This window comes from Neomonachus schauinslandi, chromosome 16 (assembly GCF_002201575.2).
Source record: "Neomonachus schauinslandi chromosome 16, ASM220157v2, whole genome shotgun sequence".
NCBI lineage: Eukaryota > Metazoa > Chordata > Mammalia > Carnivora > Phocidae > Neomonachus > Neomonachus schauinslandi.
The window spans coordinates 29,249,500-29,277,159 of NC_058418.1; the positions used below are offsets into that span (position 1 = coordinate 29,249,500).

Below are 27,660 nucleotides of genomic sequence, written 5' to 3' on the forward strand. Positions count from 1 at the left end.
TGCTTCTCCCTCTCCCACTCCCCCTGCTTGTGTTCCCTCTCTGGCTGTGTCTCTCTCTCATAAATAAATAAAATCTTTAAAAAAAAGAATGATACAGAGTTTTTAAAAGACGATTGAGAAAGTAAATTAATGAAGATTCATGAGTAGAGATGTACTTTGAGTTGACTCTTGAAAACTATGTTTAGAAAAATACTTGCTTTTGAAACACTGAACATTTAATAACCTACGTCAGCTTTCATATAACTTTAGTCTGTGGTGTTTGACATGAATTATTCTTGCTTTATGTAGGAACACAAGGTGCTTCTGACTGGCACACCTCTCCAAAATACAGTAGAAGAACTATTCAGTCTTCTTCACTTTTTGGAACCTCTAAGGTTTCCTTCTGAATCAACATTTATGCAAGAATTTGGGGATCTGAAAACAGAGGAACAGGTATCCTCATTGGTCTTTGTAAAGAGGTGCATCAAACCTCTTATCACTGTGATTGTGTATGTGAGTTTGTAACTGCATGCGCATACATGTTATGTATCTTTTCATCATTTTCTTATGCAGGTGCAGAAACTTCAGGCAATTCTGAAGCCGATGATGTTGAGACGATTGAAAGAAGATGTGGAAAAGAAGCTGGCACCAAAGGAAGAAACCATCATTGAAGTGGAACTTACTAACATTCAGAAGAAATACTACCGGGCTATTTTGGAGAAAAACTTCTCATTTTTATCCAAAGGAGCAGGGCAGACTAATGTCCCTAACTTGGTCAATACCATGATGGAGCTCAGGAAGTGCTGTAATCATCCATATCTTATCAAAGGTAGCTAGAAAGGATTGCAAACAAATACTTACGTCTTTGAACAAATACTCATGAATTAAAAAAAAATTAAAAAACCCACTACGGCTGCAGTGGCTGTTATAAGGAAAGGCAGTGATGCTCCAACTCCCCAGTCTGGTGCTCTGAGGGGGTACAAGTGTTTCAGAATCAGGGTGCCTCATGATCAATCACATGCCAAGTTACAGGAGCAGGACTTGCATTCAGTCTAATGGCGACTGGAATTCCTTCTCCAGTTGAATCCTCCTCCTGGGCAAAGGCAACAAAGTCTACCTTTGGGCCTCTGGATTTCCTTTTTTTTCCTCCTTGGTCTCTTTCCAGTCCAGGTCTCCGGTTAGTGTCTCAGCTTTTGGGCTGTAGTAATGTTACTTTTTAAGGTCTTGTTAGGTTCTTTGCTAGTGTTCTCTCTGTGTATCATTTCACTCATTCCTGAGAATATACTCCCATCTTTATCCAGGACATGTGGTTTCTTAGCCCTATAACTCACTCTCTTGCAATACTGTTATTCTTTAATGACCAGATGGGTGGAGAGAAGGTAGAGAGCCTTTAATGCTGATTAGACTCTCTGGAGGAAGTATGCATCACAAAGACCTATAACTTGACTTCCCTTTTAATTGTCCTTGTTTCCTTGTTTCGATGGCCAGCAGGATACCCATAGACACATCAAGATTAATTATGATCACCCTTCAGTGATGATCACTGTTGTATTGGTGTTTAAATAATAGATGTTTGTTTAAAAATATATGTTTACTCATGTAGGTTAGAACCACATTTTCATTAATTCCTTCCCTAATAGCATTCATTAAACATTTATCAAACGTAAATTTGTATAAGGCATTATGCCAGAGGTCTGGAGAGACAAAACGATGCTTTAAGACATTGTCCACATCCTCAATGGAATTATAGTCTGGTGTTGATGGGTGTTTAGCCACAAACATAAATAATTCTAATAAAAACAGTGTACCTGTCATCAGGAAATTTTAACGTGTTACAGAAGCACAGAGGAGCACTAATTCCAATTTTTTAAAAAGAAAGCAACTGGGGTTTCCTGCGTCTGTGCATTGATGCTATCTTCATAATGTTTCTTTGACAGGTGCTGAGGAGAAAATACTTGGAGAATTTAGAGATACATATAATCCAGCTGCTTCTGATTTTCATCTTCAAGCAATGATCCAGTCTGCTGGTAAATTGGTCCTTATTGATAAATTGCTTCCCAAAATGAAAGCCGGAGGTCATAAAGTGCTCATCTTCTCTCAGATGGTACGCTGCCTTGACATCCTGGAAGATTATCTCATTCATAAAAGGTAAGGCATATGATTCATCTACTGAATTATACTGTGAATTACACTAAATATATGCTATTAAGGATTTTGCATCACTGTACTGTAACCCATCTTTATGCACATCTTTCTCTTTATCTAGGTAAGAGCCCATTTACATTTGAGTAAAGATAGTTTAGGATTATGTGTCAGGTGTTCTAACCTTCATATGTTGCAAACAGTAGGTGGAGCTAAGGAGACTGATTAAGAAAACTTTGTAAATTGACAAGTATTTGTTGACCTAGGAATGGGTTTATTAGTGTCCGTTTTACTTGATTTGTAAATCATGCAGTAATGACACTTTAAATGAACTTATAACCATCTTCAAAAATAAAAAAAGTGGTTCAGTACCTTTTCAGATCTTTCATTATTGTCATTAGAACCTGAACTTGCTGCACTTTGACTCTTACCATATACCATTTGACACTTGTTCATGCTTTCAGTCTTTTCTCATTTGTTTAATGTGGGGTTTTGTTTTGGTGCATGACAATAAGATAGTCTTCAGTATTGTCTTAATTAGTATCTAGATAAATAGGATATTTATCGTAGGTTACTTTCTCAGAACATTAGTGGTCCAGATACCAACATAATACTCTAAAAGGGAATCTAAAGATGTAGCTGTAGATTTTGGTTCAGCAGATTTTGACCCTTATACATAAGTAAAGGTCTGTACTAATTTAGATTATCAGAAATTGTGCAGTTCATTTTTTTATTTATTTCTAGTTCTGTTTTTAGTGTCAGTGTTCTACTCTTTTAGTCTAATTCCAAAATGTATATTATTCTCAACACATATCATATAAGAAGGAAGATAAGATTGCAGTATTCCTAAAAATAGTTATTCTTACTTCTTATCTCCTGATACAAAGAACTTTGTAAGATAAAGATGAATTTCATGGAAAACCCCAAATTTCTTTAATGTCACATTATTAGAAGTCACATCCCATTTCATAGGTACTGGAGACAACAGTGAGCTCCTTCTGAAACTCTAATAAATTATATGTGTAAAGAAGTGTCTTGAACCAGAAGAGGAGTGGTAAATATCCTGTGTTATTCCTCTTCTAATTCCTGAATTTTTATATATTTTAATTTTATTAATGTCTATCAGTTTCTGAATTTTACATAAATGAGGAAAGATAAAAGAAGTTAAAAGTTAACTGCTTAACAGTAATGACTCTAAAGAATTGGCATTCAAGGGGCGCCTGGGTGGCTCAGTTGGTTAAGCGACTGCCTTCGGCTCAGGTCATGATCCTGGAGTCCCTGGATCGAGTCCCGCATCGGGCTCCCTGCTCGGCAGGGAGTCTGCTTCTCCCTCTGACCCTCCCCCCTCTCATGTGCTCTCTCTCATTCTCTCTCTCAAATAAATAAATAAAATCTTTAAAAAAAAAAAAGAATTGGCATTCTACAGCATGTTTTGGAATGATCTAGAAAACTGGATTTTTTTAAGTAAATTCTTAATGTTTCAAATATTGTTAATATCTTGAAAATTTGTTAAATGAGGTAAAAAGCCTTAATTACTATTTTCAGATCCTTCAATAAGCACTTATTTTAAAAGTTGGAAAAAAAATTAGTGTTCTGGGGGCTTTTGGGTGGCTCAGTTGTTAAGCATCTGCCTTAGGCTCAGTCATGATCTCAGGTTCCTGGGATCAAGCCCCGCATCGGGCTCCCTGCTCAGCGGGAAGCCTGCTTCTCCCTTTCCCACTCCCCCTGCTTGTGTTTCCTCTCTTGCTGTCTCTCTCTGTCAAATAAATAAATAAAATCTTGAAAAAAAAAATAGTATTCTGGTTTGCCCTTGATAGATTATACAGTTTACAATCAAGTGTATCTTGAGAGGGGTGCCTGGGTGGTTTAGTCAGTTAAGTGTCTGCCTTCAGCTCAGGTCATGATCCAGGGGTCCTGGGATTGAGCCCCATGTCATGCTTCCTGCTCAGTGGGGAGTCTGCTTCTCCCTCTCCCTCTGCCCCTCCCCTCCACTTGTGCTTTCTCTTGTTCTCGCTTTCTCTCACTCTTTCAAATAAATGAATAAAATCTTTAAAAAAAAAAGTGTATCTTGAGAGGTTAACATGATTGAGACAGAAATACTGGTAGGCTTCTTAAAGTTTTATGAAAGTCTTTGCTTTTTGTAAAAAAAAAGTCATTATATAATGAGATCAGCAAGGTAGTTTTTGCGTGTTTTTTTATTCCAACTTCTGAAAATGATATTCATTGTGATGGCATTTTACCTATACACCAGGAATGCAAAGATTTTGTATCTTTATATTACTTTGTATTTCCTCCCTACCACCAACACCGAGAATTATAAAACCACAGAAACTAGTTGGGATGATATTGCTTCTTAATTTTATAGTAAACATAATGTTGCAAGGAGACTGACTTTACATTTGATAGAGTGTGTCTTTATTTTCATTATATTCATCTAAATTTATGACATTTCATTTGATAGATATTTATATGAGCGAATCGATGGAAGAGTCAGAGGGAATCTTCGACAAGCTGCTATAGATCGATTTAGTAAACCTGATTCAGATCGATTTGTTTTCCTTCTGTGTACCCGAGCTGGTGGGTTGGGCATCAACCTAACTGCTGCTGATACATGTATAATTTTTGATTCTGATTGGAATCCTCAGAATGACCTACAGGTAAATACATTGCTTGGCTGAAAGAATTAAATTTCTTTTGTCATTCCTAGAACTGTTTTTGACACTCCACCTCTTTCATTTTTATCTGAACAAACCAACAAGTATGTTTCCCTAAGAAATATCTCTGCCAAATAAAATAGATTAAATTATCTTAATTTTAATTTAATGACAATAAAATGTACTTATTTAGATCATGTATCTTCTAAGTAGGTTTATCTACTTGAGTACCATATTTGTTTGAAGTATATTATGTAAATTTGAGAAAGGCCTAAGCTTTAAGAATGACTTCTTTGTGGGGCACCTGGGTGGCTCAGTTGGTTAAGTGTCTGACTCTTGGTTTCGGCTCAGGTCCTAATCTCAGGGTGGTGAGATCGAGCCCCACCTTGGGCTTCACACTCAGTGTGGAATCCACTTGAGTTTCTTTCTTCCTCTGTCCTTCCCCTGCCCCACATGCTCCAACATGCACTCTCTCTCTCTCTCTCTCTCCCTCCCTTTCTCTCTCTCTCAAATAAATCTTTTTTTTTAAAAGAATAACTTCTTTATAATAAATAAAAATTTCAGAATCTTTCTTTCTGAAAAATAAGCACTTACCCTAATTTCATCTCCTCAGTCATCATATAATATCGTCTGCATGGAATTATGACCTAATAGACTCTGCCTTTTTATGAAATACTGTAAAAATTTAAGATATACATCTAAGTTAAGACAGTACTTGGACCTCATAGAAACAGGAATATTAATATTAGTAGAGTGATGAAATAGCATCAAAGTTTGCAGAAGATAAGCATCTAGGAAAGATATGAGAACATAAAGATCAAGAGAAATTCTTCTTTTATTGTTCATGGTAGTCTTTATTGTATTGCAATTAATATTAGTACTTTAAGTAGTTATAATACCAAATATCGTAAATTGTTATTGAGATATACCTGACTTAATAAAAAAAAATAAGGTTTTAACCTCTCATTTGTGTAACTATATGTAATGTAGTTCAAAATGTCAAAGATCCAAAATTAATAGATTAAACCAGGGACAAACTCTTTCTGTAAAAGGCCATTTAGTAAATATTTTAAGCTTTTGAGGTCTCTGCCACATGTGCTTTGTTGTGTTTATGGTCCCTTAAAAGTATAAAAACCATTCATAGTTGGCAGGCCAGATTTGGTCCACAGGGTGTAGTTTACCAATCTCTAGGATAAACCCAAATTATATTTGCCTTTTGGATGCATATTTATACTTACACTGCCTGCAGCACATTTGATGTTCTAAAAGTTAATCTAAAATAAAATCACATGATAGAACCTGAGGAGGAACTGGAAAAACTATATCAGATTCCCCAACTTCTTCTTCTCACTTGTTTTTTCCTACTTACTGCTAATGTAGATCTAGTCTTCATAGACTAATGAAAAATTTGGCCTCTTATACTTTCCCTAGACCCAGAGCAAGGTTGTTCATGCACAATTCTGAGTTGTAAAGAGCACAAAGGGTATATATGATAGAGTAAAAATGTCAGCAAAGAGTATAGCATCAATGCCACCTATAAATTTTAAAGCCACAATTTATAATTTAGTCTTCTGAAGATAATGGGAAGGTGATTAACAATTTGGGAGAAAGACCACTGATTCCTTGGAACCTTTAGAGTCTAAATTTAAAACATAAATTTTAAGTTTTGCAGAACCCCAAGGTAAAATATAAAGTTCTTGGTGGCTTGGGCGCTTGGTGGCTCAGTCGGTCAAGTGTCCCATTCTTGATTTCAGCTCAGGTCGTGGTCTCAGGGTTGTGGGATCGAGCCTCAGGCTCCACGATGGGCGTGGAACCTGCTTAAGATTTTCTCTGTCCCTCTTCTTCTGCCCCTCCCTCCTTTCCCTGTCTCTCTCTCTCTCTCTCCCCCTTTCCCCCTCTCTGAAAAAAAAATAATAATAATAACAAAGTTCTTATGTAATTTCTGAGGTCTCTACTTCCAATATGTATGCATATTAACTAATTAGTTCTTTCTTTGTGTAAGTAAAATTATGTCTCCAGAGATACTCACCTTAAGTTTTTATCCCCCTCCAAATTACCCAGCTTAACTAAAATGTATTGAAAAGTTTGTTAATAATGTAGTAGAAAAAACTTGAGAAATTCAGGGTTATGTTTTAAGTTTAAAGGTTGAGTTGCCAGCAGCTAAAAATAATCTGTTCATAGAGTTTACATTCCTGTCTAAAGTTATCTTGATGATACCCTCTTTAAAAAACATTAATTCTTCATGGATTCATATTCTCTGAAATATAAGCTTAAATTTTAACTTACTGCTGATTGTGAAGTCATTTCTCATTTTAGTAAGCACTACCTTAATTTCCAGAAAAAGGTTAGAGCTAATTCAGTAGCAAGAGTTTCTAAAAATTCTTTCATACTTTTATATTCCATTGAGATAGTCTGTTGTTAAATGCTTTTTGTGTAATCCCTTTTGTGCTACTTTGTAAAAAAAATTGAATCTATAACTTTATTTTTTATAGGCCCAAGCTCGTTGCCACAGAATCGGTCAGAATAAAGCAGTTAAAGTCTACCGACTAGTAACTCGTAACTCATATGAGAGAGAGATGTTTGACCGAGCCAGTCTGAAGCTGGGTCTAGATAAGGCTGTGTTACAGAGCATGAGCGGAAGAGAAAGTAATGTTGGTGGTGTATGTATATTTTCTTTTCACTTTGAAGTGTTTGTGTTCTTACTTGCATTTAATTTTAACTTCAGGTAGTATATCATTTAATTTTGATCCATACTGAACACTAAATAGATACTTTCACATAAGGAGGCATTTCAGAATAGACCTATATTTAGTTAATGCTTGTGAATTCTGTTCTGTCTGTATTGCTCCAGTGCTTGTGAATTCTAAGACCGTTTTCAAGGCCGAACTTATTTGCTCTGCTTTTAGGATGTTTGTATCATGGCATAGCAAAACAGAATTTGTGAATTTTTCTGCATTATTTCTGTAAACAGCTTTTCAAATTGTTGTGTGTGTCAGACTACTGGCATTGGCTTTGTTTTGTTTTATGTGATATTTTTTGGCATTTTTCCACTCAAGATCATTGTCTTATATCTTATGCTTGCAACAGCTATAGAATCCTAGTACTAAAAAGAACCTTGAGAGGTTACCTGCCCCATAGGCTTTGTCGTAACTGAAGCTATTAGAGGCACATGGCAAATTTTACTTTAAAGATAGTAAGAAAGAAGTCAACAACTTCAGTGTATTCGTTCAGAGAATTCTCTCTTGTATATATATCATAAACCCCAAATGCAGTTTAAACCTGACTCCGTGACTTTGAAAATTTTTAGGGATGCTTTCTCATTTTAGGAACTTCAAAATAATACTGTTACCAAAATTATTTTCTCTTTAGATTCAACAGCTTTCCAAAAAAGAAATAGAAGATCTGCTTCGAAGAGGTGCATATGGTGCCATTATGGAGGAAGAAGATGAAGGCTCTAAATTCTGTGAGGAGGATATAGATCAGATTTTACTACGTCGGACAAAAACTATTACGATTGAGTCAGAAGGACGTGGGTCAACGTTTGCCAAGGTAACAGTGAATGATATTTTATAAATATACTAGTAGTGTTTATGACTAAAAAAATTTCCCTCTCTTAGTCTATTAATTATTTGCAGAATATCTACTTAATGTTTAAATAAAGCGAATTAGCTTTAAAAAGCAGAAGGTAATATATTCTTTTCCTTCATTTTTTTTTTTCTGACCTCTGATATCAAATTTCACATGTACTCTTCTGATCCTAGTGAAATGGAGTAAGTGTAATAACTGGAAATAGTTCTATGCATTAATCAGAGTAGAACATTTAAAATGAGATTTAGAAATTAAAGAACATATATGCTGAAGCCTGAGTAAGATGTGAGTAATAATGTAGGAAGTTAAATCATCTTACATTAACTGACTATAATTTAAAGTACTTAAAGAAGAGAAAGGATTTCTAATAAATACTTAAATCTAATTTAGGGAGGGTAAAACGAAATTTGTGTTTTGGGAAAGGAAGTATTAATAACTCTACCTTATTTTGGGAAAACATTTCAAAAGTTTACTAATTGCCTTTATATTCACCTCCCCCCTCTTTTTTAACAAAGAGATATGGGGTAAACCTGTATCTTGTATTCATTTGAAGAGTTTCTTTCTTTTTTTTTTTTTTAAAGATTTTATTTATTTATTTATTTGACAGAGAGAGAGAGACAGCAAAAGAGGGTACACAAGCAGGGGGGGTGGGAGAGGGAGAAGCAGGCTTCCTGCAGAGCAGGGAGCCCGATGCGGGGCTCAATCCCAGGACCCTGGGATCATGACCTGAGCCGAAGGCAGACGCTCGACAACTGAGCCACCCAGGCGCCCCATCATTTGAAGAGTTTCTTACTGCAATATTCTGTGTCACCTGCACTGCTTCATACAGGTTTTCTCTCTTCCCCTTCACTTCCTTTCTGTATCCCCCTCTCCACTTCCACTCCAGAAGTCTTTCTTTATCTTCATGGAGAACTCTGTGTTAGAGCAGGTAGTATAGACAATACACCCAAAGTAGTATCCATCTTCCATTGAAAATTTTTCTCTTGCATTCATTCAGCAAACTAATGAAATCATGTGTCAGGTACTTTGCTATATGCTGGGGATACTAGAATGAGAGGATTCTAGTTGCTGAAAAAAAGTAAAGAAGAAAATGATTAATTTTGCATAAAATAGAAGAACCAGAGAATCAGGAAAGCCTTTGCAGAGAAAATCACGTCTGAGCTGAGTCTTGAAGGAAGCGTGTATTTCATTGTGTTACAAGGAGAGTCACAGAAATGAGTCATGTGGGGCGCCTGGGTGGCTCAGTTGGTTAAGCGACTGCCTTCGGCTCAGGTCATGATCCCGGAGTCCCGGGATCGAGTCCCACGTCGGGCTCCCTGCTCGGCAGGGAGTCTGCTTCTCCGTCTGACCCTCCTCCCTCTCATGCTCTCTCTCTATCATTCTCTCTCTCTCTCAATAAATAAATAAAAATCTTAAAAAAAAAAAAGAAAGAAATGAGTCATGGGTTCCTAAACTACAAGGAAGATTTCAAGGAATATGGCACAGGCATGTATAGATGCACAGGATGAATTAAATGGAGATGAAAATGAAAGGATTAGGGACCCAAATTGTGAAGGGCTCGAAAAAATTCCATTTTGAGGAATTTGAACTTGATCCTGAGGCAGTTAAAAAGCTTTTAAATCCCTTCAAGCAGAAAATGGACATAATGAATGCAGTTTAGGAGTTTAACTCTAGCAACAGCGTAGAGAATGAGTTTGAAAGGAGAAAAACTGGAGGCAGGGATACCAGGTAAGAGGCTTATATCAGATATGATGGGTGAACTGGGATAGTGGAGCACCACTTGAATCAACAGCAGTTGATGACCAGTTAGAAATGTATGGAAGGGGGAGTCAAAAAGGACTTGAAGATTTCTGGCTCAAATACCTAGGAGGGTCATGGAATCCTTAAGTAAGATAGAGAATGCAAGAGAAGGAAGTTTATGTGGAGAAAACAAAATACTGGGGGCTTTTGTATTTGTGGCACTTACAGGGAATCCAAGTAGGAGGTGCCCAGGAGAGTTGCCTAGGATACAGATACAGATTTGAGAGTCCACAGAGAATATATCAGAAGAAAGTAGTATTGTGGAAACAAAAAGAATACTGCAGAAGTATAAGGCTGAGAACTACAACTGGTCATGATTGGACTCTTAACTTCTTTCATGAGAAATCTTGCTTTCTTGGGATTCCTTGGCTCTACCCAGGTTGTCAACACACTGTGTACAGATAGTACAGAAATCACCTTTGTTGGTTATGCTGTGCCTAGAGATACTCTCCTTAAAGATTTTTTCTATTTTAATGTGTGTAAAGTGTTTATGTGTAAAGTGAGATGTGTAAAGTGACATGTGTAAAGTGTTTAATGTTTATGTGTAATGTGTAATGTGTAATGTGTAAAGTGTTTAATGACCACAGGTGACTCCAAAGCTTCCTCATTTACAGTGTCAGTGAGAATCATTATGGAAAGCCAGAATACCAGAGTTTGAATTCTGACTCATAAGCTGAGTGACCTTGGACAATTAACCCTTAAGATTCTTGTCTTTAAAGAGGAGAGCGTCATAATCTTCCTTGGCCTTTTCTACTTTACAATAAAGTGCTATATGAGTATTATTTTATTCAAGTATATTCTAATCATAACCAGCTGTGCTGTTAAGAATATGAAATACTTAAGCATTTAAATTTCTATTTGAAAAACCCTCAGACCACGGAGTAACTTGTATTTGAAAAGAGGGCTGACTGAAGAGGTACCTCAGTCGATGAAGAGGTCCAGAGAGTTGGCCTGCAGTTGTCTTGGAATTTGTTCATTTCCACAGTTGCGAGCGAATGCCACTATAGTGGACATTTGGCATATTAGAATATGGCACCACCATACAGTGGCACCGAACATGCAAAGCTGATAGTATTTTATACTGTGCCTGGAATTTCCAAAGACTTCCTCTATGCTTAATTGTTGTAAGTGGCTTGGATAAATGAAGTTAATTCCAATCTGTTTCTTTGCATTATCAAATAGTTTTTTATAAAAAGCCATATATATGGAGCAGAGTACATAATAAGACTATCTATTTAGACTTAGTACATATCCATCAAGTTGGTAGCTTCATTTATAAGTGGTTCTATCACCTAAACCTTGTTTTGAGATATTTTCATAAGGGCAATCAGGTGGATCCTGGAAAGAGAAAATTTTCTTGTCTGACTTCTTTATTTTCTGGTAGAGAACAAGACTTTGAATTGCTTAATTCACAAAAACAAAGCAGTCTGTGTATCAGGCTTAAGTGGATTTCTTATTTGTAAGGGCCCTTCCGCGACACCCGCTATCTTCTGCTACATTCTGATGTAGGAAGATGGACTTCTGTATTTAAAAAGTCTTCCCTTGTAAATAATAAAAGGATATAATGATTGAGGGAAAACATTTAAAGAAAAATACTTTTAGAGGAATTGGGATATTAAGATTTAACATTTGGAAGTAATCAGTATACCTGTACTTGATGACATCTTCTACAACAGGCATTTTATTTCTGTAGGCATTAATTCATTACGGTCCTTGAGAATTTTGGAAGTCATCTTGAAAATAGGTTATATGTCATTTAACAATAGCATCTAAAATTATTTAGAATTTTTTTTTTTTTAAGATTTTATTTATTTATTTGACAGATAGAGAGCACAAGTAGGCAGAGAGGCAGGCAGAGGGAGAGGGAGAAGCAGACTCTCCACTGAGCAGGGAGCCCGATGCAGGGCTCGATCCCAGGACCCTGGGATCATGACCTGAGCCGAAGGCAGCCACTTAACCGACTAAGCCACCCAGGCGTCCCAATATTTTTTATTTTATTTGAAAAATAAATTTATCATTTTTCTTATAATGAATATAACAAGAGCTATTGAATTGTGAAGTATAGTTTCTTCCAGGTAAATTATTTTAATTATCAGCAGTTATCTGGTAGCAGAATAAAAGCAATTATCTACTGCAACATAGAATTTTTTTAAGGTTAGCAACCATAAGCTAGACTTCAAAAATCTAATTGTTTTCCTTTAATGGCTTTTCATATTAAATGCTCATGTAAAGGAGATGCTCATTTGCCAGATCTCAAGAAGCATGTATCAATGAAACTATATATGAAATGAAACTATAATGTAAAATAAAACCCTGTGAACTTCAGTGAACTTTTCAGTGTTTTGATTTGAAAGTATGGATGTCATATGTCTTCATTTATGCGAAATTCATTTCTGAATTAACAAATAGAAGTCCCCTGATGGTTTAGGAATTAACTTGAGTAAAGTTAAATGTCTGTTCCTTATACTCAGTCATAACACTTTGATTGTCATCAGGTACTTTTATGCCGATGATGATGGCTACTACTTTTCATTTTGTTAAGCTAGTTAGCCTAAGTTGGATATAAGTTTTTATAATCAGTGGTTTATCATTAAGAGGTGTCTCATTGTATTATTTCCTGTTGCCACTGTAGCGAATCACCACAACACAAATTATTCTCTTATAGTTCTGGATGTCAGAAGTCCAAAATGAGACTTACGGTGCTAAAACTCAAGGTGTCAGAAGGGCTGGTTTCTTCTGGAGGCTCCAGGGGAGAATCTGTCTGTTATCTCTTCCAGCTTTTTCAAGTGCCTGCATTTCGTGGCTTGTGACCATATTATTCCAGTCTCTGCTTCTGTTGTCACATAGCCTTTTACCTCCTTTCCTCTTAGAAGAACAGTTGTGATTATATTTAGGCCTCACCTGTATAATACAGGCTAATCTCCCCATTTTAAAAATTATTAACTTTATCACATCTGCCAAGTCCCTTTTGCCATAAGCATTCACAAGGATCCAGGAATTAGGAACTAAATATCTTTGGGAACTATTACTCACCCTACCACACTCATCAGTTCAACAAATTAAAAATTACTATTTAAAAAAAAATTCCTATTTTTAGTAGTTTCACAATATTAAAGCTATAGTTTAGAGCAAGCAAAAAAAAAAAAAGGAAATTTAAATTCATTTCATTAAAACATTTATTTCCACACTTCTGTTTCATAAAAATGCCAGCAAAATGCACATTTTTAACATTTATAATATTTCAACACTTGCTATACACAAGCTCCTTGCTGAGCAGGGAGACTACTTCTTCTGCCTGCTGCTCTCTCTGTCTCTCTCTCTCTCTCTCTCTGACAAATAAAATATTTTAAATTAAAATAAAATAATTAAAATTATCAGGGCACCTGAGTGATGCAGTCAGTTGAGCATCCCACTCTTGATTTCAGCTCAGGTCATAATCTCGATCAGTACTTCCTTCATATCATCAATTTCCCAGTGTTCAAACTTTCAGACTTCTTGAATGTCATAAATGGCTTGTTTGCTTATAGCCGTTCTATTATCTCTTTAATGTGTAATTTTTTGCATTTTAAAATTCCATCAAGATGGGTTTTTTAATGAAGATTTTAATCATTTGATTATATCCCAGATAATTAGGCATTATCTTAAAGCCATTTACCAATTATATTCTCTTTTGAAAATTATGTGATTATATTCTTCCTTTTAATTCTTTAAGTGTTACCATGCATTTTTCAGGCTCTTTTCTTTTTTAAAGCACCATGTATCTTCACTGCTTATTTCATTTTTATAAAGCACTTTGATGACTTTCTTTCAAGTGGCATTTATATTTTCAGGAACTAAAGTTGCAAATAATGGTTATTTGTAAGTTCCAGTGTTGAGCTATGATATCTAAAGTTTGCTCCAACAAAAGACTGTATAATTTCTACAATATTTAAGAAAGTAAATCAGTTACATTTTCTTTTGTTCCTCTATAATCCTTAAATTTTTACAATGACTATGCAGTATTTTTGTTGTAAGGAAAAATATTTTTAATGTAAAGACAGAGAGTGACTTTTTTCTCATATCCTGTATTACATTTTCCTTAGGAGGCATATCTGTCTAAAAATGTGATAGGGTGCCTGGGTGGCTCAGTCGTTAAGCGTCTGCCTTCGGCTCAGGTCATGATCTCGGGGTCCGGGGATCGAGTCCCACATCGGGCTCCCTGCTTGGCAGGAAGCCTGCTTCTCCCTCTCCCACTCCCCCTGCTTGTGTTCCTGCTCTAGCTGTCTCTCTCTCTGTCAAATAAATAAATAAAATCTTTAAAAATAAATAAATAAATAAATAAAATAAATAAAATGTGATAGAAATAAAGTAGTATACCAGAAAATGAACTGTATAGGGCAAGCAGGTTTGAAATTCTTGTTCTAACCTAATTTCTTAATTAGGTGAGCCTTTTGCCTTGAGCAGATGCTGTGCTCCGTCTCAGGCGATCCCATTTGGAACATCCTTTGAATGTATGTGTGTATGCTGAATTCAGATTTTATCCCCAGTAAATGTAAAGAGCTAATGTTGTAAATATACTGTGATAGATTTTCCTCTAAGCTTCATAACATTTTAAGAAACTGCCATTATGTATTTCAGGCAAGTTTTGTGGCATCTGGGAATCGGACAGATATTTCCTTAGATGATCCCAACTTCTGGCAAAAGTGGGCTAAGAAGGCAGAAATAGATATAGATGCCATCAGTGGAAGAGTAAGTATTTCTTTCCCTTTAAAAAAAAGTTACGTGTTGGGATACTTTGGTAATATTATTGTAATATTTTAAGGTATTCAACTGTGTACTTACTGAAATAAATTTATCTGCATAAATAAATTGATGTGGGGTATTAGAATGTGCACCTATTGAGCCAGACACTGCTTCAATTTAATATCTCTGATATCTGCCGTGATAGGTGGTAATACAGGGAAAGTTTAAGTGTGGATATTTATATTCTTAAAATTATAATGTTTTTCAATTTTTAAAATGTCTTTAAATCATCAGTTACTTTGATTTTGCTCTTTAACTTTGTTTTCTTAGAGTCTGTCCCCATTAATGATGATCCAGTCAGATATAAAAGGAAGGAAAAAAGCAGTCAAGAAAGTGGTATTTTTTTTTTTTTTTAAGATTTTATTTATTTATTTGACAGAGACACAGCAAGAGAGGGAACACAAGCAGGGGCAGAGGGAGAGGGAGAAGCAGGCTTCCCGCGGAGCAGGGAGCCCAATGCGGGGCTCGATCCCAGGATCCTGGGACCATGACCCAAGCCAAAGACAGATGTTTAAGGACTGAGTCACCCAGGCACCCCAAGAAAGTGGCATTTTTAAACTGTTTCTTTTATAACTTCCCTGAGAATTAAGAAAGAACCAAAAAGCTGAAGTATAGTTTGTAGAACTAATAATAACATAACTGTTTACTTCCTAAGACACCTGTCTAATTATTGTACAGGAATCAATGTTTGTGGAACTTATCCATTATCAAGATAATGGCTAAATGATAAAAAGAATTCTATATTAAGCATTGATGCATGGGATCTATTTTAACAGCCTTTTAAAATGTAAAACTTTACAGTGAGAAATAACACCACTGCCATACATAATCATTACTATTTAATACGTTTCAGAAATATAAGTAATTCTATATGAAACAAGTAAATTTGAAAAGATATTTATAAAACATCGTTTATGGCATATTTATATGTCTAAAAAAGCAATGGAATCTTGAAGCCATTATTAAAATTAATAAATGAGTTTAATAAATTAACTGGATGAAAGATAAATATGCCATGAGCCTTCTTAAATATCAGTACTAACAGAAGTACAGTTAATATAATGGAAGAAAACATCTATTCACAGTAGAAAAAAAAGATATAGAACATTTAGGGGTATACCTATTGACACATGTGTATGATTTCAATAAAGTGAATTATCAAATTTAATTGGAAGATTTCTCAGTTGGAAATTGAAAACTACATATTTTAAACATTTTAAGAATTTTTAAACATAGAAATGCAACCTAAATCAAAATGTTAACAATTTTTTCATATAACCAGATAATATCTAAAGTTCCCCTGGAGAAATGAATTGTCAAGAAAATTAAATGCACTTTTAGGAACCTGTCTTACAGCAATAGTCATACATGTACAGTGATAATATAGTACAGTGATGCTCATTGCCACATTTTTTTGTTTTAGAAAAAAACTTGAAGCTAAACCGCTTATGACAGAGGATTAATACGTCCATTCCTGTTTAATGCAAAAGTAAATATAATCATGTATATCCCTATGTACTACTGACCCATAAAGACCTCCAAAACAGTTAAATTTAAAAGGAGAGGGGGGTGGGGCGCCTGGGTGGCCTAGTTGGTTAAGTGTCTGCCTTCGGCTCAGGTCATGATCCCAGGGTCCTGGGATCAAGCCCCACATCGGGCTCCCTGCTCAGCAGGAAGCCTGCTTCTCCCTCTCCCACTCCCCCTGCTTGTGTTCCCTCTCCTGCTGTGTCTCTCTCAAATAAATAAATAAAATCTTAAAAAAAAATAAAAAAGGAGAGGGGGATATAGAACAATGCTTATAGTATATTTGTTTATGATTTTTCAAAAGGATATATTGGGGATCTACAGACACTCCTATGCATTTATGCACACTATAAGTCAAGCACCTTTCTCACAATAGGGCTCATGTGCACAAGACAAATCTACCACTGCTTTGATAGAGCTTATGAATTCTGGTGGTGAGACAGAAGTAAACACATACATAAGATGATTTCAGAGAGTGAAGAAGATAGAATAGTCAATGGTAGAGAATGCTGGGAGGTGTGGAGACAGCATGAAATCAGGTGGTCAGGGGAGGTCACTGAGGGGACAGTTGTGCTGAGATTGAATGACCAGAAAGAGCCAACAATGTAAAGACATGAGGAAAATCTTTCAAGGTACAGGGGCTGGCAGTGAGCCATTGGTGGAAATAAGCTCCGTGTATTCCAGAAATAGAAGTGACATTGTGGCAGAATGTAGGCAGTTAGTGAGGAGGTGACAGGCAAGGTCAGAGACCATAGGTATGGGTCATATCATAGGGCCTTGAAGATTACCCTGAAGAGTTAAGCAATTTATAAATAAACTTATGTAAGCACGTATTCATTTAATGCTTGTATAACTACATTTTCTTATTTATATTTCACCAAAAAATTTAAAGTTTTTCTGAAAATGAAGTACAGAGAAGACAAACTAGTGTTGTTTACTACATGTTAAACCATATTAAAATATTATAAAGGAACAATAATTAAAACAGCATGATACTGAGAAAAAGATATAAAGAACAAAGAATAAAATAACAGAAAAAGATCAAATTAAGTTTTAATAAAGAAATAGTATTAGAGAAAAAGGAATTATTTAATAATCGTGATTAGGACTTTGAGTTAGCCCTGGGGGGACATTATAATGATATACTCTATACCAGGTAAACTCCAGTTAGTGATAAATTTTTTTAAAAATTTTTGCAAGTAAGGTACCTGGGCGGCTCAGTCAGTTAAGCATCTGCCTTCAGCTCAGGTCATGATCCCAGAGTTCTGGGATCGAGCCCGGCACCGGGCTCCCTGCTCAGCAGAGAGCCTGCTTCCTCCTCTCCCTCTGCTGCTCCCCCTGCTTGTGCTCTCTCACTCTCGCTCTATCAAATAAATAAATAAAATCTTAAAAAAATAAAATAAAATTTTTTGAAAGCATGAAAAAAATAGAAAAACTAGATTTCTATTTTATCAAATACTTTGTGGGAAAACATTCTAAATTAAAAAGAAATCACAAAGGAAATGATTGGCATACCCAAATATATAAGACTAAGAAGTGTATAATGGACAATAGAAAGGCAGTGAGACTGGTGAGACTTATAACAAAAGTGTACATGAAAGTTAATATCTTAATTATATGAAAGCTAATATAAGGTGATCAGAAACACATCGAAATCAAGGGCACCTAGGTAGCTCAGTCGGTTGAGCCCAATTCTTGATTTCAGCTCAGGTCATGATCTCAGGGTCCTGGGATCAAGTCCAGCATTGGGCTCTGCACTCAGCAGGGAGTCTGCTTGAGATTCTCTCTCTCCCTCTGCCCCTCTTCCTGCTTGCTCACTTTCTCTCAAATAAATAAATCTTTTAAAAATAGGGAAAAAAAGGAAACACATCAAAATCTCAAAAGATTATGGGCAAAAGATGTTTGAAAATTTTCTCAAAAAATACAGTTAGGGTATTTTTTTGTTTTTAAAGAAGCTGGGGCAGGGCAAAGGGACAACTCTTTCTTACTGAAGAAGGCCGATTAACAAATACAGAAGGAATAAGAGATAGAAAAATCCTACCATTGACCTACCACAGCCATAACTGTAGCAGACAAGATCCATTGATGAGTTCTAAAATTAGTGGATGAGATTGAAGGAGAAGCAGACTTTTTACATATTCTCAAAGTATATCTTTCTAACTTAGAAACTTTTCATTGAAGGTAAAAAGCATATCAACTTAAAAGTTGTTTTGAATGAATTAAACTGAATGAACATGGTAAGGTTTTATACACTTATTACCTTGCTTTTTGTATATTAATATAACTCTTTTGGAAAAGACTAAAACATGTTTCTGGATCTATAAAATATTTATATCCCTGGGGCGCCTGGGTGGCCCAGTCGGTTGAGCGCCTGCCTTCGGCTCAGGTCATGATCCCAGGGTCCTGGGATCGAGCCCCGCATTGGGCTCCCTGCTCAGTGGGGAGTCTGCTTCTCCCTGTGACTCTTCCCCTACCCCTGTTTGTGCACTTGCATGCTCTCTCTCTCTCTCTCTCTCTCAATCAAATAAATTTTTTAAAAAATACTTCTATCCTTTGACCAGTATTTTCAGTCCTGGATATTTCCCCTTTTTGGGATTTATCTTTGGGATAAACTTAGATTACAAAGATTTATTTGAGCATTATTTATTTTAAAACTTGAAAACAATCTAAACTACAAATTAAGTAAAGAAAATTAAGATGCATAAATGTAGTTTAATAATATATTTTATGGTTATTATAGAACCATAACACAATAACTCATACTAATAATAAAGCCAGATACCAAATTCTTTTCATCCTATGACTGTAAAGTCACAATATTATATGTGTATGATAATGAGGATTTTAAAGGAATATAAAAATTTTTAAGTTGATTTGGTAGGTTGATGAAATTGTTAGTAATTTCTGGGCACTGGGTGGCTCAGTCATTAGGCGTCTGCTTTCAGCTCAGGTCATGGTCCCAGGGTCCTGGGATCGAGTCCCGCATCGGGCTCCCTGCTTGGCGGGAAGCCTGCTTCTCCCTCTCCCACTCGCCGTGCTTGTGTTCCTCTCTTGCTGTGTCTCTCTCTGTCAAATAAATAAAATGTTAAAAAAAAAAAAAAGAAATTGTTAGTAATTTCTGTTTTCTGGCTTTTTATAATTACTCTATTCTCTGTATCATTTGAAAGGTGAAAATGTAAAGACACTGTTGTAAGCAAAATAGTAAAATGACCTTCAAGTAATAGCTGTTAAATTTTACAGAACAGCTTGGTTATTGACACTCCAAGAATTAGGAAGCAAACAAGACCCTTTAGTGCCACAAAAGATGAATTGGCTGAATTATCTGAAGCCGAAAGTGAAGGAGATGAAAAACCCAAACTCCGGAGACCCTGTGACCGTTCCAATGGCTATGGAAGAACTGAATGCTTTAGAGTAGAGAAAAATCTTCTAGTTTATGGGTAAAATACTGTTTTTAATGTTTCTTGTTAGTAGTCTGCTATATAAAGTTACAAAAAACATATACCAAATTCTGTATTTTTTTTATCTTGTTAGAATCAATAAAATCTGTGTAGTTCCCTAAATTTATTATGTTTAACATATATTTATTAGCAGAATGATGGAATATCCTTAATTTGTAAATTATAAATGTATCACTGAAGTCAAATTCCTTGTTGTTCTGAGATTTGCATATTTAGTAATATAAAATGGATAATCTTGTTATCCATTATTGAATAAGATACACTCGAAATCACTCTACCATGGCTCTGCATTTTACTTGCGGGGATTGCAGGGGGACTTTATTAGGTAATTCCTATTAATGACGTGTTTTTTTTGCAGTTTTCAAGCCTTTTGTCCATGAGTTCTGTTTTTCTCTAGAACTTGACTCAATATTAATGTAAATATACCTTTTTAACCAGATGGGGCCGATGGAGAGAGATTCTGTCTCACGGCCGTTTTAAGAGACAGCTGAACGAGCATGATATAGAAATAATTTGCCGAGCCCTCTTAGCATATTGCCTTGTTCACTACCGAGGAGATGAGAAAATTAAAGGCTTCATATGGGATCTCATTACTCCAACTGAAGATGGGCAGACACGAGAACTACAGAATCATCTGGGTAAGAAGATTCTTGCTTCTTTTTAAATTTATTTTTAGTTATATAGGTAGCACCTACCATAGTACCCTATATAAAGAACACTTAAACTTCACTCTCCAAGTTCCAACTTAGAAAATACCAACTTCTCTGTTTGGGTTTTACACACAGCTTTACATGTAGTTGGGTTGTTAATCAAACATATATCAGTTTGCAGGTGGTTATCTCAGCAGTCTTCCCATTTGTAATCATGTAGATCTATCTCATTTTTAAAACTCCTTTTTAGTAGTTCATAGTGCGGATATTGTTTGTTTAGCATCTGCTTTAATGATGGGAGCTTAGGACATTTCCAGTTTTTAGACAATTGACAAACAAGTTTCAGTGAAGATCCTTCTGCATTTTTCCTTCTGCATGTGAATAAATCTTTCACTAAGATACATACCACGAAATGAACTGTTGAGGTATAGCATTCATACATCCTTAGTACCTAAAATGTTGTCTGTGGATTAATAGTATCAGCATCTCCTGGGAGCTTCTTAGAAATACAGAATCTTAGGCATCAGACTTACTGAGTCAGAATCTACATTTTAACAAGTTCCTTTGCAATTAGTATATAAAAGTTGGGAAACATTGATATACATTTTAAGTTTTCATCAGTACTTTAATTTGCCACCAGATATGGCTATACCAATTTACAGTTCTGTCAGAGATATACATATAGGTACTTTTTTCTCTACATCCTTTCTAATAAAATGTTCTTTTCTGCATAAAGTAATTCTTACATAGCATAAAGTAATTGAATCTTCTGTAAAGATAAAAAAAGATTACTACACCCTGAAATCTATGTTACAGTTTTGTTCTGTTTAATCACCAAATACCTGCTACAGTGCCTTCTATGTCCTTCTTGTGCAAGGTACTGAAAAGAGAAGAAACAAGATCCCTGAGCTCAGGAACTTTCCATTCCAGCCAGGTAGACAGACATAATAAGAAAGTAGATAAATAATTACAGAATGTGATAAGTATTGTGAAATAAGTAAGTGCTGAGATGGAGAAGAACAGAAAGCACCTATTTTGGATTAGGGTGGTCACTGGAGTCTGTCGTAATAGGGGACAATGAAATTAGTACTGTGAAGAGTGGAATTCTGGTAAAGATGGAAGACTGACACAAATATATCCCTCTTCCTTGAAACTGCACTTACATGTCGATAAAGAGAAAGAAAAAAAATAAGGCATTATGCTTGATCAGTTCTACAGGCGGAAGTCCTAGTTTCTTCATCAAACAAAAGGGGGGTGGATAGAGAGGCTATGTATAAACCAGTGGGGTTCTCAACCAGACATGATTTTGCGCCCAGTCCTGCCACCATTCAGGGTTGTCGCTGCTTTGAGCATGTTACTAGCATTTAGTAGGTAGAGGCCAAGGGGGCACAGACAGCTCCCCACAATGAAGAACAGTGTGGCTCAAAACACCAATAGTGCTGAGATTGAGAACCCTGCTATAACCTACAAGTTTTGAGAGTCCTCAGCCAGTTGCAGTGTGGGGGCCTGATTTGGATCCTGACCAAAACAGACAACCCAGGATTTTTTTTATTATCTTTATTAAATACTAGTAAATTTGAATATCAAGTATTAGGGAAGTATTAGTGCATTTCTTAGGGCCAGTAATGGTATTTTTTAAAAGGAGACCATGTACTATCACTAAGAGATACTCAGATATTTATTAATGAAATGAGTAATGTCTTAGATTTACTTCAAAATAATATGGAAGGTTGGGGAGTGAACAGGGTATGAATGAAACAAAATTGCCATGAGCTGGTAATATTAAAGTTGGATGATGGGACACAGTGATCCATCATATTATTCCATCTGTTTTTGAATCTGCTTAATTCCATGATTAAAAAATAAATAGGCATAAACCCTCAAAAGAAGAGAGAGAGTGGGAGAGGAAATAGCAACACAGTTTTAGAAGAAAATAGATGAGTGGCCACTAACTCAGTCAACCAGAGAGAACTAAGTCTCAGGTCAGCAGTAGGAAAAGGCAACAACCAATCAATGTGCTTCATAGATTACCCAAAAGTTCGTTTGTGACACATCAGGAACCTCTGAAAGTAGGCGTAAGGACAGAGATTTTGACTAGAAGTTGTTTAAAGAAAGTTCAGATTGCCAGACACCCTCTTCAACTCTGTGTAGCCACAGTGAAGAAGGACTGAAAGTTTATTCTCTAGGGGCGCCTGGGTGGCTCAGTCCATTAAGCGTCTCACTCTTGGTTTCGGCTCAGGTCATGATCTTGGTGGGGTCCTGAGATGAAGCCCTGCATCAGGCTCAGTGCTGGGTGTGGGGCCTGCTTAAGAGTGAAGAGGACTGGAATATAGAACAGTATTAGTAGTAACATAGAACAAAGTACAATTTAAGGTGGAAGACATTAATTAGGATCAAAAAGAGACTACACAATAATAATAAAAATGACTGATCCATAAAAGAAGATATAACAAGGGGCGCCTGGCTGCCCCTCCCCCCTAAGAAAAGAAGAAATAATAAGTATAAGCTTTATACACTAAACAAAATAGTCTCAAAATATAAATACAAAATTGCCAAAATTTTAAGAAGAAATGGGCAAGTCCACATCAAGCTTCTATTTACCATTGTGGTGAAACTCCTAGCTGGTAGAGTACAGCAAGGAAAAGATAGATAAGAATTGAAAGGAATCAAAACTTTATTTTTAGTAATTGTTAAAAATTTTAAGTGAAACAACTCTGGCATCATTGAGGATTCACAGGTAAGCAGTGGTATACATGCAGTAATAGTCATACAGTAGATTTTTACATGGCAGGAAAATAGGTAAGTTACAGCCTTGTGAGTCAGCAAGTATAAATCCCAAAAAAATACCAACGTAATCAATAAGTTGCAGAATTGCCTGTGTTATATAATGTCTGAAAACTTAAGTACTAAATATTTCTCCATCCTACCAGTACAAACAGGCATGGAATGACTAGACCAATACAGGGTAGTGATTATCTCTGGGAAGGAAGCAGTGAACTGGACTTCAGCTATGCATACCTATTTCCTTTAATGAAAAACTGACCAGATATGGAATATGTTAAGATTAAGAGTAAGAATACTTCTTTGTATTTTTGAAATATTTCAGGGGCACCTAGGTGACTGAGTCGGTTAACTGTCCAATTCTTGGTGTCATCAGGTCCTGATCTCACAGGTCATGAGATCCACCCCCAAGTTGGGCTCCGTGTTCAGCAGGAAGTCTGCTTGAGGGTTCTCTCCCTGTGCCTCTCTCCCCACTTGCGCTTGTTTTCTCTCTTTCAAATAAATCTTTAAAAAAATAAATATTTCAGGGGCACCCGGCTGGCTCAGTCAGTGGAGCATGCAACTCTTGATCTTGGGGTTGTAAGTTCAAGCCCCACATTGGGTGTAGAGATTATTTAAAATCTTACAGGGAAAAAAAAAATACTTCACAAAGGTGTCAAAGAAATAAAATGAATTTAGCTCTCTTAAATAAGAACCCACAATGACTAAACCTAATCCAGTTTTGAAAATCAAGAGACCAAAACTTACTATTTTATAACTAGGGAAGCTAAAAGTAAAGCAGAGGGACAGGTCTGAGCTTTTGGTTTTTACATTTGGAAAAAAATAATGTGTTTTGGAACAAAAAGTAAGTCAGAGTGATTAATTTCAGGTACAGAATTGTTGGGTACTTGCAGGGGTGAGCTGTTAATATGTGTATACAATCATCACGTTGACTTACCTTGCAATTGGGTATCAGTGTTGTTACCGGTAATATTTTAAAGATCTCTATATAGCCTGCACAGACCTCTGAAAGTCTCCAGAAATTTCTTGTATTGAAAAAAAATGTTTCAAATTGCAAAACTTTATACAAATTATCCCTGATTTCATGTGTCCTTCTCATTTTAACAGGCCTATCAGCCCCTGTACCCAGGGGTCGGAAAGGGAAGAAAGTAAAGACTCAAACAAGCTCATTTGATATACAGAAAGCAGAATGGCTTCGAAAATATAATCCTGAGCAGCTACTTCAAGATGAAGGATACAAAAAACATATAAAACACCACTGTAATAAGTAGGTAGTAGGGTATTTTTAACACAACTCGTTAAAAGTTTATATTTCTGAATTTATTAAAAATCTTAAAGCATGCTGATTTTGAGTATAGAGACAGTGTGGTCTAGGACCAATCCTAATCTTAATCTTACAGGGTATCCTTCAGCAAATCATGGTACCTCTTGTGTCACTGTTTTCATCAACAGAGAGAGAAATAAAACTGGCCTCCAAATGATCTCATTATATCTTACTTGGATATTAAATTATGATGATTGTGAAGATTTTGGAGAAACCTATTTTACTATATATGGTAGTAATGAGACTTATTTAATCAGAAGTAATTATTATTTAATTATAAAAATTGTATATAAATTCTTTTCCAATTTTAACCTCATGGATGAATTTTCTTTAATGATTAATATCTTTGTGTCTTTTTAATCCTTTTCCCTCATTTTTAGGGTTTTGCTTCGTGTAAGAATGCTGTATTATCTAAAGCAAGAAGTCATTGGAAACGAGTGTCAGAAAGTATTTGATGGAGTTGATGCAAGGTAAATTAAATAACCTGTTGATACTTTCAGTAACATGATGAGGCAAAAGTTACAGGACCAGAAAATTGTAATTAAGTGGCTTCTTATTCAGTGAAGTTCACAAGAAGAAAATTCCACCAAATGTAGAGAATTCACCCTTGCCAATTTGTTGCCTTTCCTCCATTAGTCTCAGTCTTTGGCTCTGTCACTAATAAAAGCTATAATAATAATAATAATAAAAGCAGTAGGAGTAAGCTTCCTACCACCAAATCTAAAACTTAACCTTTCTGTGCTCATTCTTTTCTCTTCCCTCTTATTCCAGTGGACTGACTTTTATGTCCATATATGATCCATCCGATGCCCTGGTCTCTCTTAGGTCCTTATTCTACATCTCCCTTCTTGAAATGCTATGTTCTTTTTTTTACCTTTTTTTCTTTTTTGAAGTTCTGTCTTCTGTAGGCATTATGCAAGTTTACCCACCTGTTGCCCTTTTTCCTCCCTGGTCTTTCCTCCTCATTTTCCTAGCTCTTACATTGGATTGTCCAGGAGCTCTGCCCTCAGCTCTCTTTCTTGGCTATACTCTCCTTTGGTATCAAATCTGATCAAGAAACAGATGACTCTCAAACTGACCTGTTCACCCCAGAGCTATAATCTGAGAGAGCTGCCTCCTAATATTCCCACTTGACAGTCTAATTGACATCTTAAAGTTTCCCTGGCTCTCCAAATCTTCTGCCTCCAACCCTTTTCCTCCTACCTTCCCACACACAGGCCTTCTCCATCCTGCTAAATGGTGGACAACCCAGTTGCTCAGGTGCCATTCTTGATTCCTCTCTTCCTTAAATCCCTCAGAAGGACCTGTGAGCTCCACAAAGTATAGAGTACGCCCAAATCTGAGCAGTTTTCACCACATCCTCTGCTAAATCTCTAGTGCAAGCCACCATTATGCCACGTTTAGACTTTTGCAGTGGCCTCCTAATTGGGTCTCTGCCTCCTCTCTACAGGCTGACCTTCACACAGCAGCCAGAGTGATCTTTCTGAAGCAAAACTCAGGCCATGGCGCTCCTCTCCTTCAAACCTTCCAGATTTTTCTCATTTCTCTTAGAATAAAATCCATACTCCCTATGGCCCTACATAACTTGTGACCTCTTCCTTCATTCTGTCCCTCAGCCACGATGCTGCGGCCACACTGGTGTTTCTGTCCCTCCAGAGTATCAAGCTCATTCTGTGCTCTACCTCCTGGTACACTCCTGCACCTCATCTTCCACAGAACTGTCTCTTCAAGTTATTCAGACTTCAGTTCAAGTTTTACCTCCTCCCAGAGGCCTTCCCTGGCCTCCCTAGCTAAAGCAGCCTACCAGTCACTCACTACTGCTTGACCTTATTTTATCTATTCATGATGCCTATTAAAGTTATATTTATTTGTATGTCTTTCTCTTCCCATTACAGTTTAAGCTTGAAGATGAAATATTTCTTTTCACAGCCCCTAGAGTCTGGGACATAGTAACACCCAATAAATATTTGTTGACTAAGTGACTCCTCTTTTCCCTTGGCCTGATGGGATCCTATCCACTTGTGATTTCCCAGAAACTACATTCTGTGAATTATCCCTACATTTTCCCCTTTCATTAATCTTCCCCTCTTTGGCTTCTCATTTGGACTTTCACATGTTCACATTTCCTTTAGCATAGACACAGACACACAAATACACACAACACTTTTGGATCCAGTATCTCCTCACACTATCATATGATTACTCTCCTTGATTTCACAGCCAGACTTCTGTATCTGTGTCTCCTTTTCCTCCTCTCCCATTTACGATGTGCTGCCCACCACAGTTCAGCTTCTGCCCCTCACTCCACCACCTACTCCAAGAAATCCTCACCAATATGCTTGCTACTCAACCCATGGATATATCATAGTGTTTGTCTTACTTTACCTTTTTTTTTAAAAAAAGATTATTTATTTGAGAGTGATGGGGAGGGGCAGAGGGAGAGACTCTCAAGCAGACTCCCCCCTGAGCATGGAGCCCAACATGGGGCTCGATCCCACAACCCAAGCCAGAACCAACAGTCAGATGCACAACCAACTGAGCCACCCAGGTGTCCCTGTCCTACTTTACGTTTATTGACCACTTCCTTCTTCTTAAAATGCTTCTGTAATAGCATTCGCCTGTAGAGGTTCTTTTTAGCTTTCTGCTCACTGCCTTGCAGCTCGTCTCCAGCCTGTCTCTTAAATGTCTTCTCATAGGTGCTCTCTCCTTGTCACCTCCTTTTCTTGGATGCTGTCATCTTTTCTGCGGTGTCAGTTTTTGTTTCTATACTATATCCAGGCCTTTGCAGTCTTGCTGGAACATCGCCTTTCCCTCTTGCCTCCATTCTCCCCCATCTCAGTACTCAGCTGCCATCAGCTCAGCCTTTCCTGGCCTCTTTTAAGTCCGGGTCAGGCACATATCCAAGGTCCACTGTCACAGCGCGCACCATGCAGTATTGCAGGTACCTCTTCACAAGAGCAGTGAATGTCTGCCTTAGT

General features: G+C 36.6%; 1 protein-coding gene across 3 annotated transcripts in view; it reads left to right on the forward strand.

Annotated features, from left to right (window-relative positions):
• Nucleotides 1-27,660, forward strand: part of CHD9 (chromodomain helicase DNA binding protein 9) — a 167,728-nt gene that overhangs the window by 101,529 nt on the left and 38,539 nt on the right. For all 3 annotated transcript variants that reach the window (XM_044922304.1, XM_044922305.1, XM_044922306.1), the window contains 11 exons: nt 289-432; nt 553-808; nt 1,917-2,127; nt 4,583-4,778; nt 7,268-7,435; nt 8,145-8,324; nt 14,781-14,891; nt 19,710-19,906; nt 20,366-20,565; nt 24,466-24,625; nt 25,063-25,152. In XM_044922304.1, coding sequence (XP_044778239.1) covers nt 289-432; nt 553-808; nt 1,917-2,127; nt 4,583-4,778; nt 7,268-7,435; nt 8,145-8,324; nt 14,781-14,891; nt 19,710-19,906; nt 20,366-20,565; nt 24,466-24,625; nt 25,063-25,152 — 1,913 coding nt within the window. The remainder of the gene's footprint in view (nt 1-288; nt 433-552; nt 809-1,916; nt 2,128-4,582; nt 4,779-7,267; nt 7,436-8,144; nt 8,325-14,780; nt 14,892-19,709; nt 19,907-20,365; nt 20,566-24,465; nt 24,626-25,062; nt 25,153-27,660) is intronic.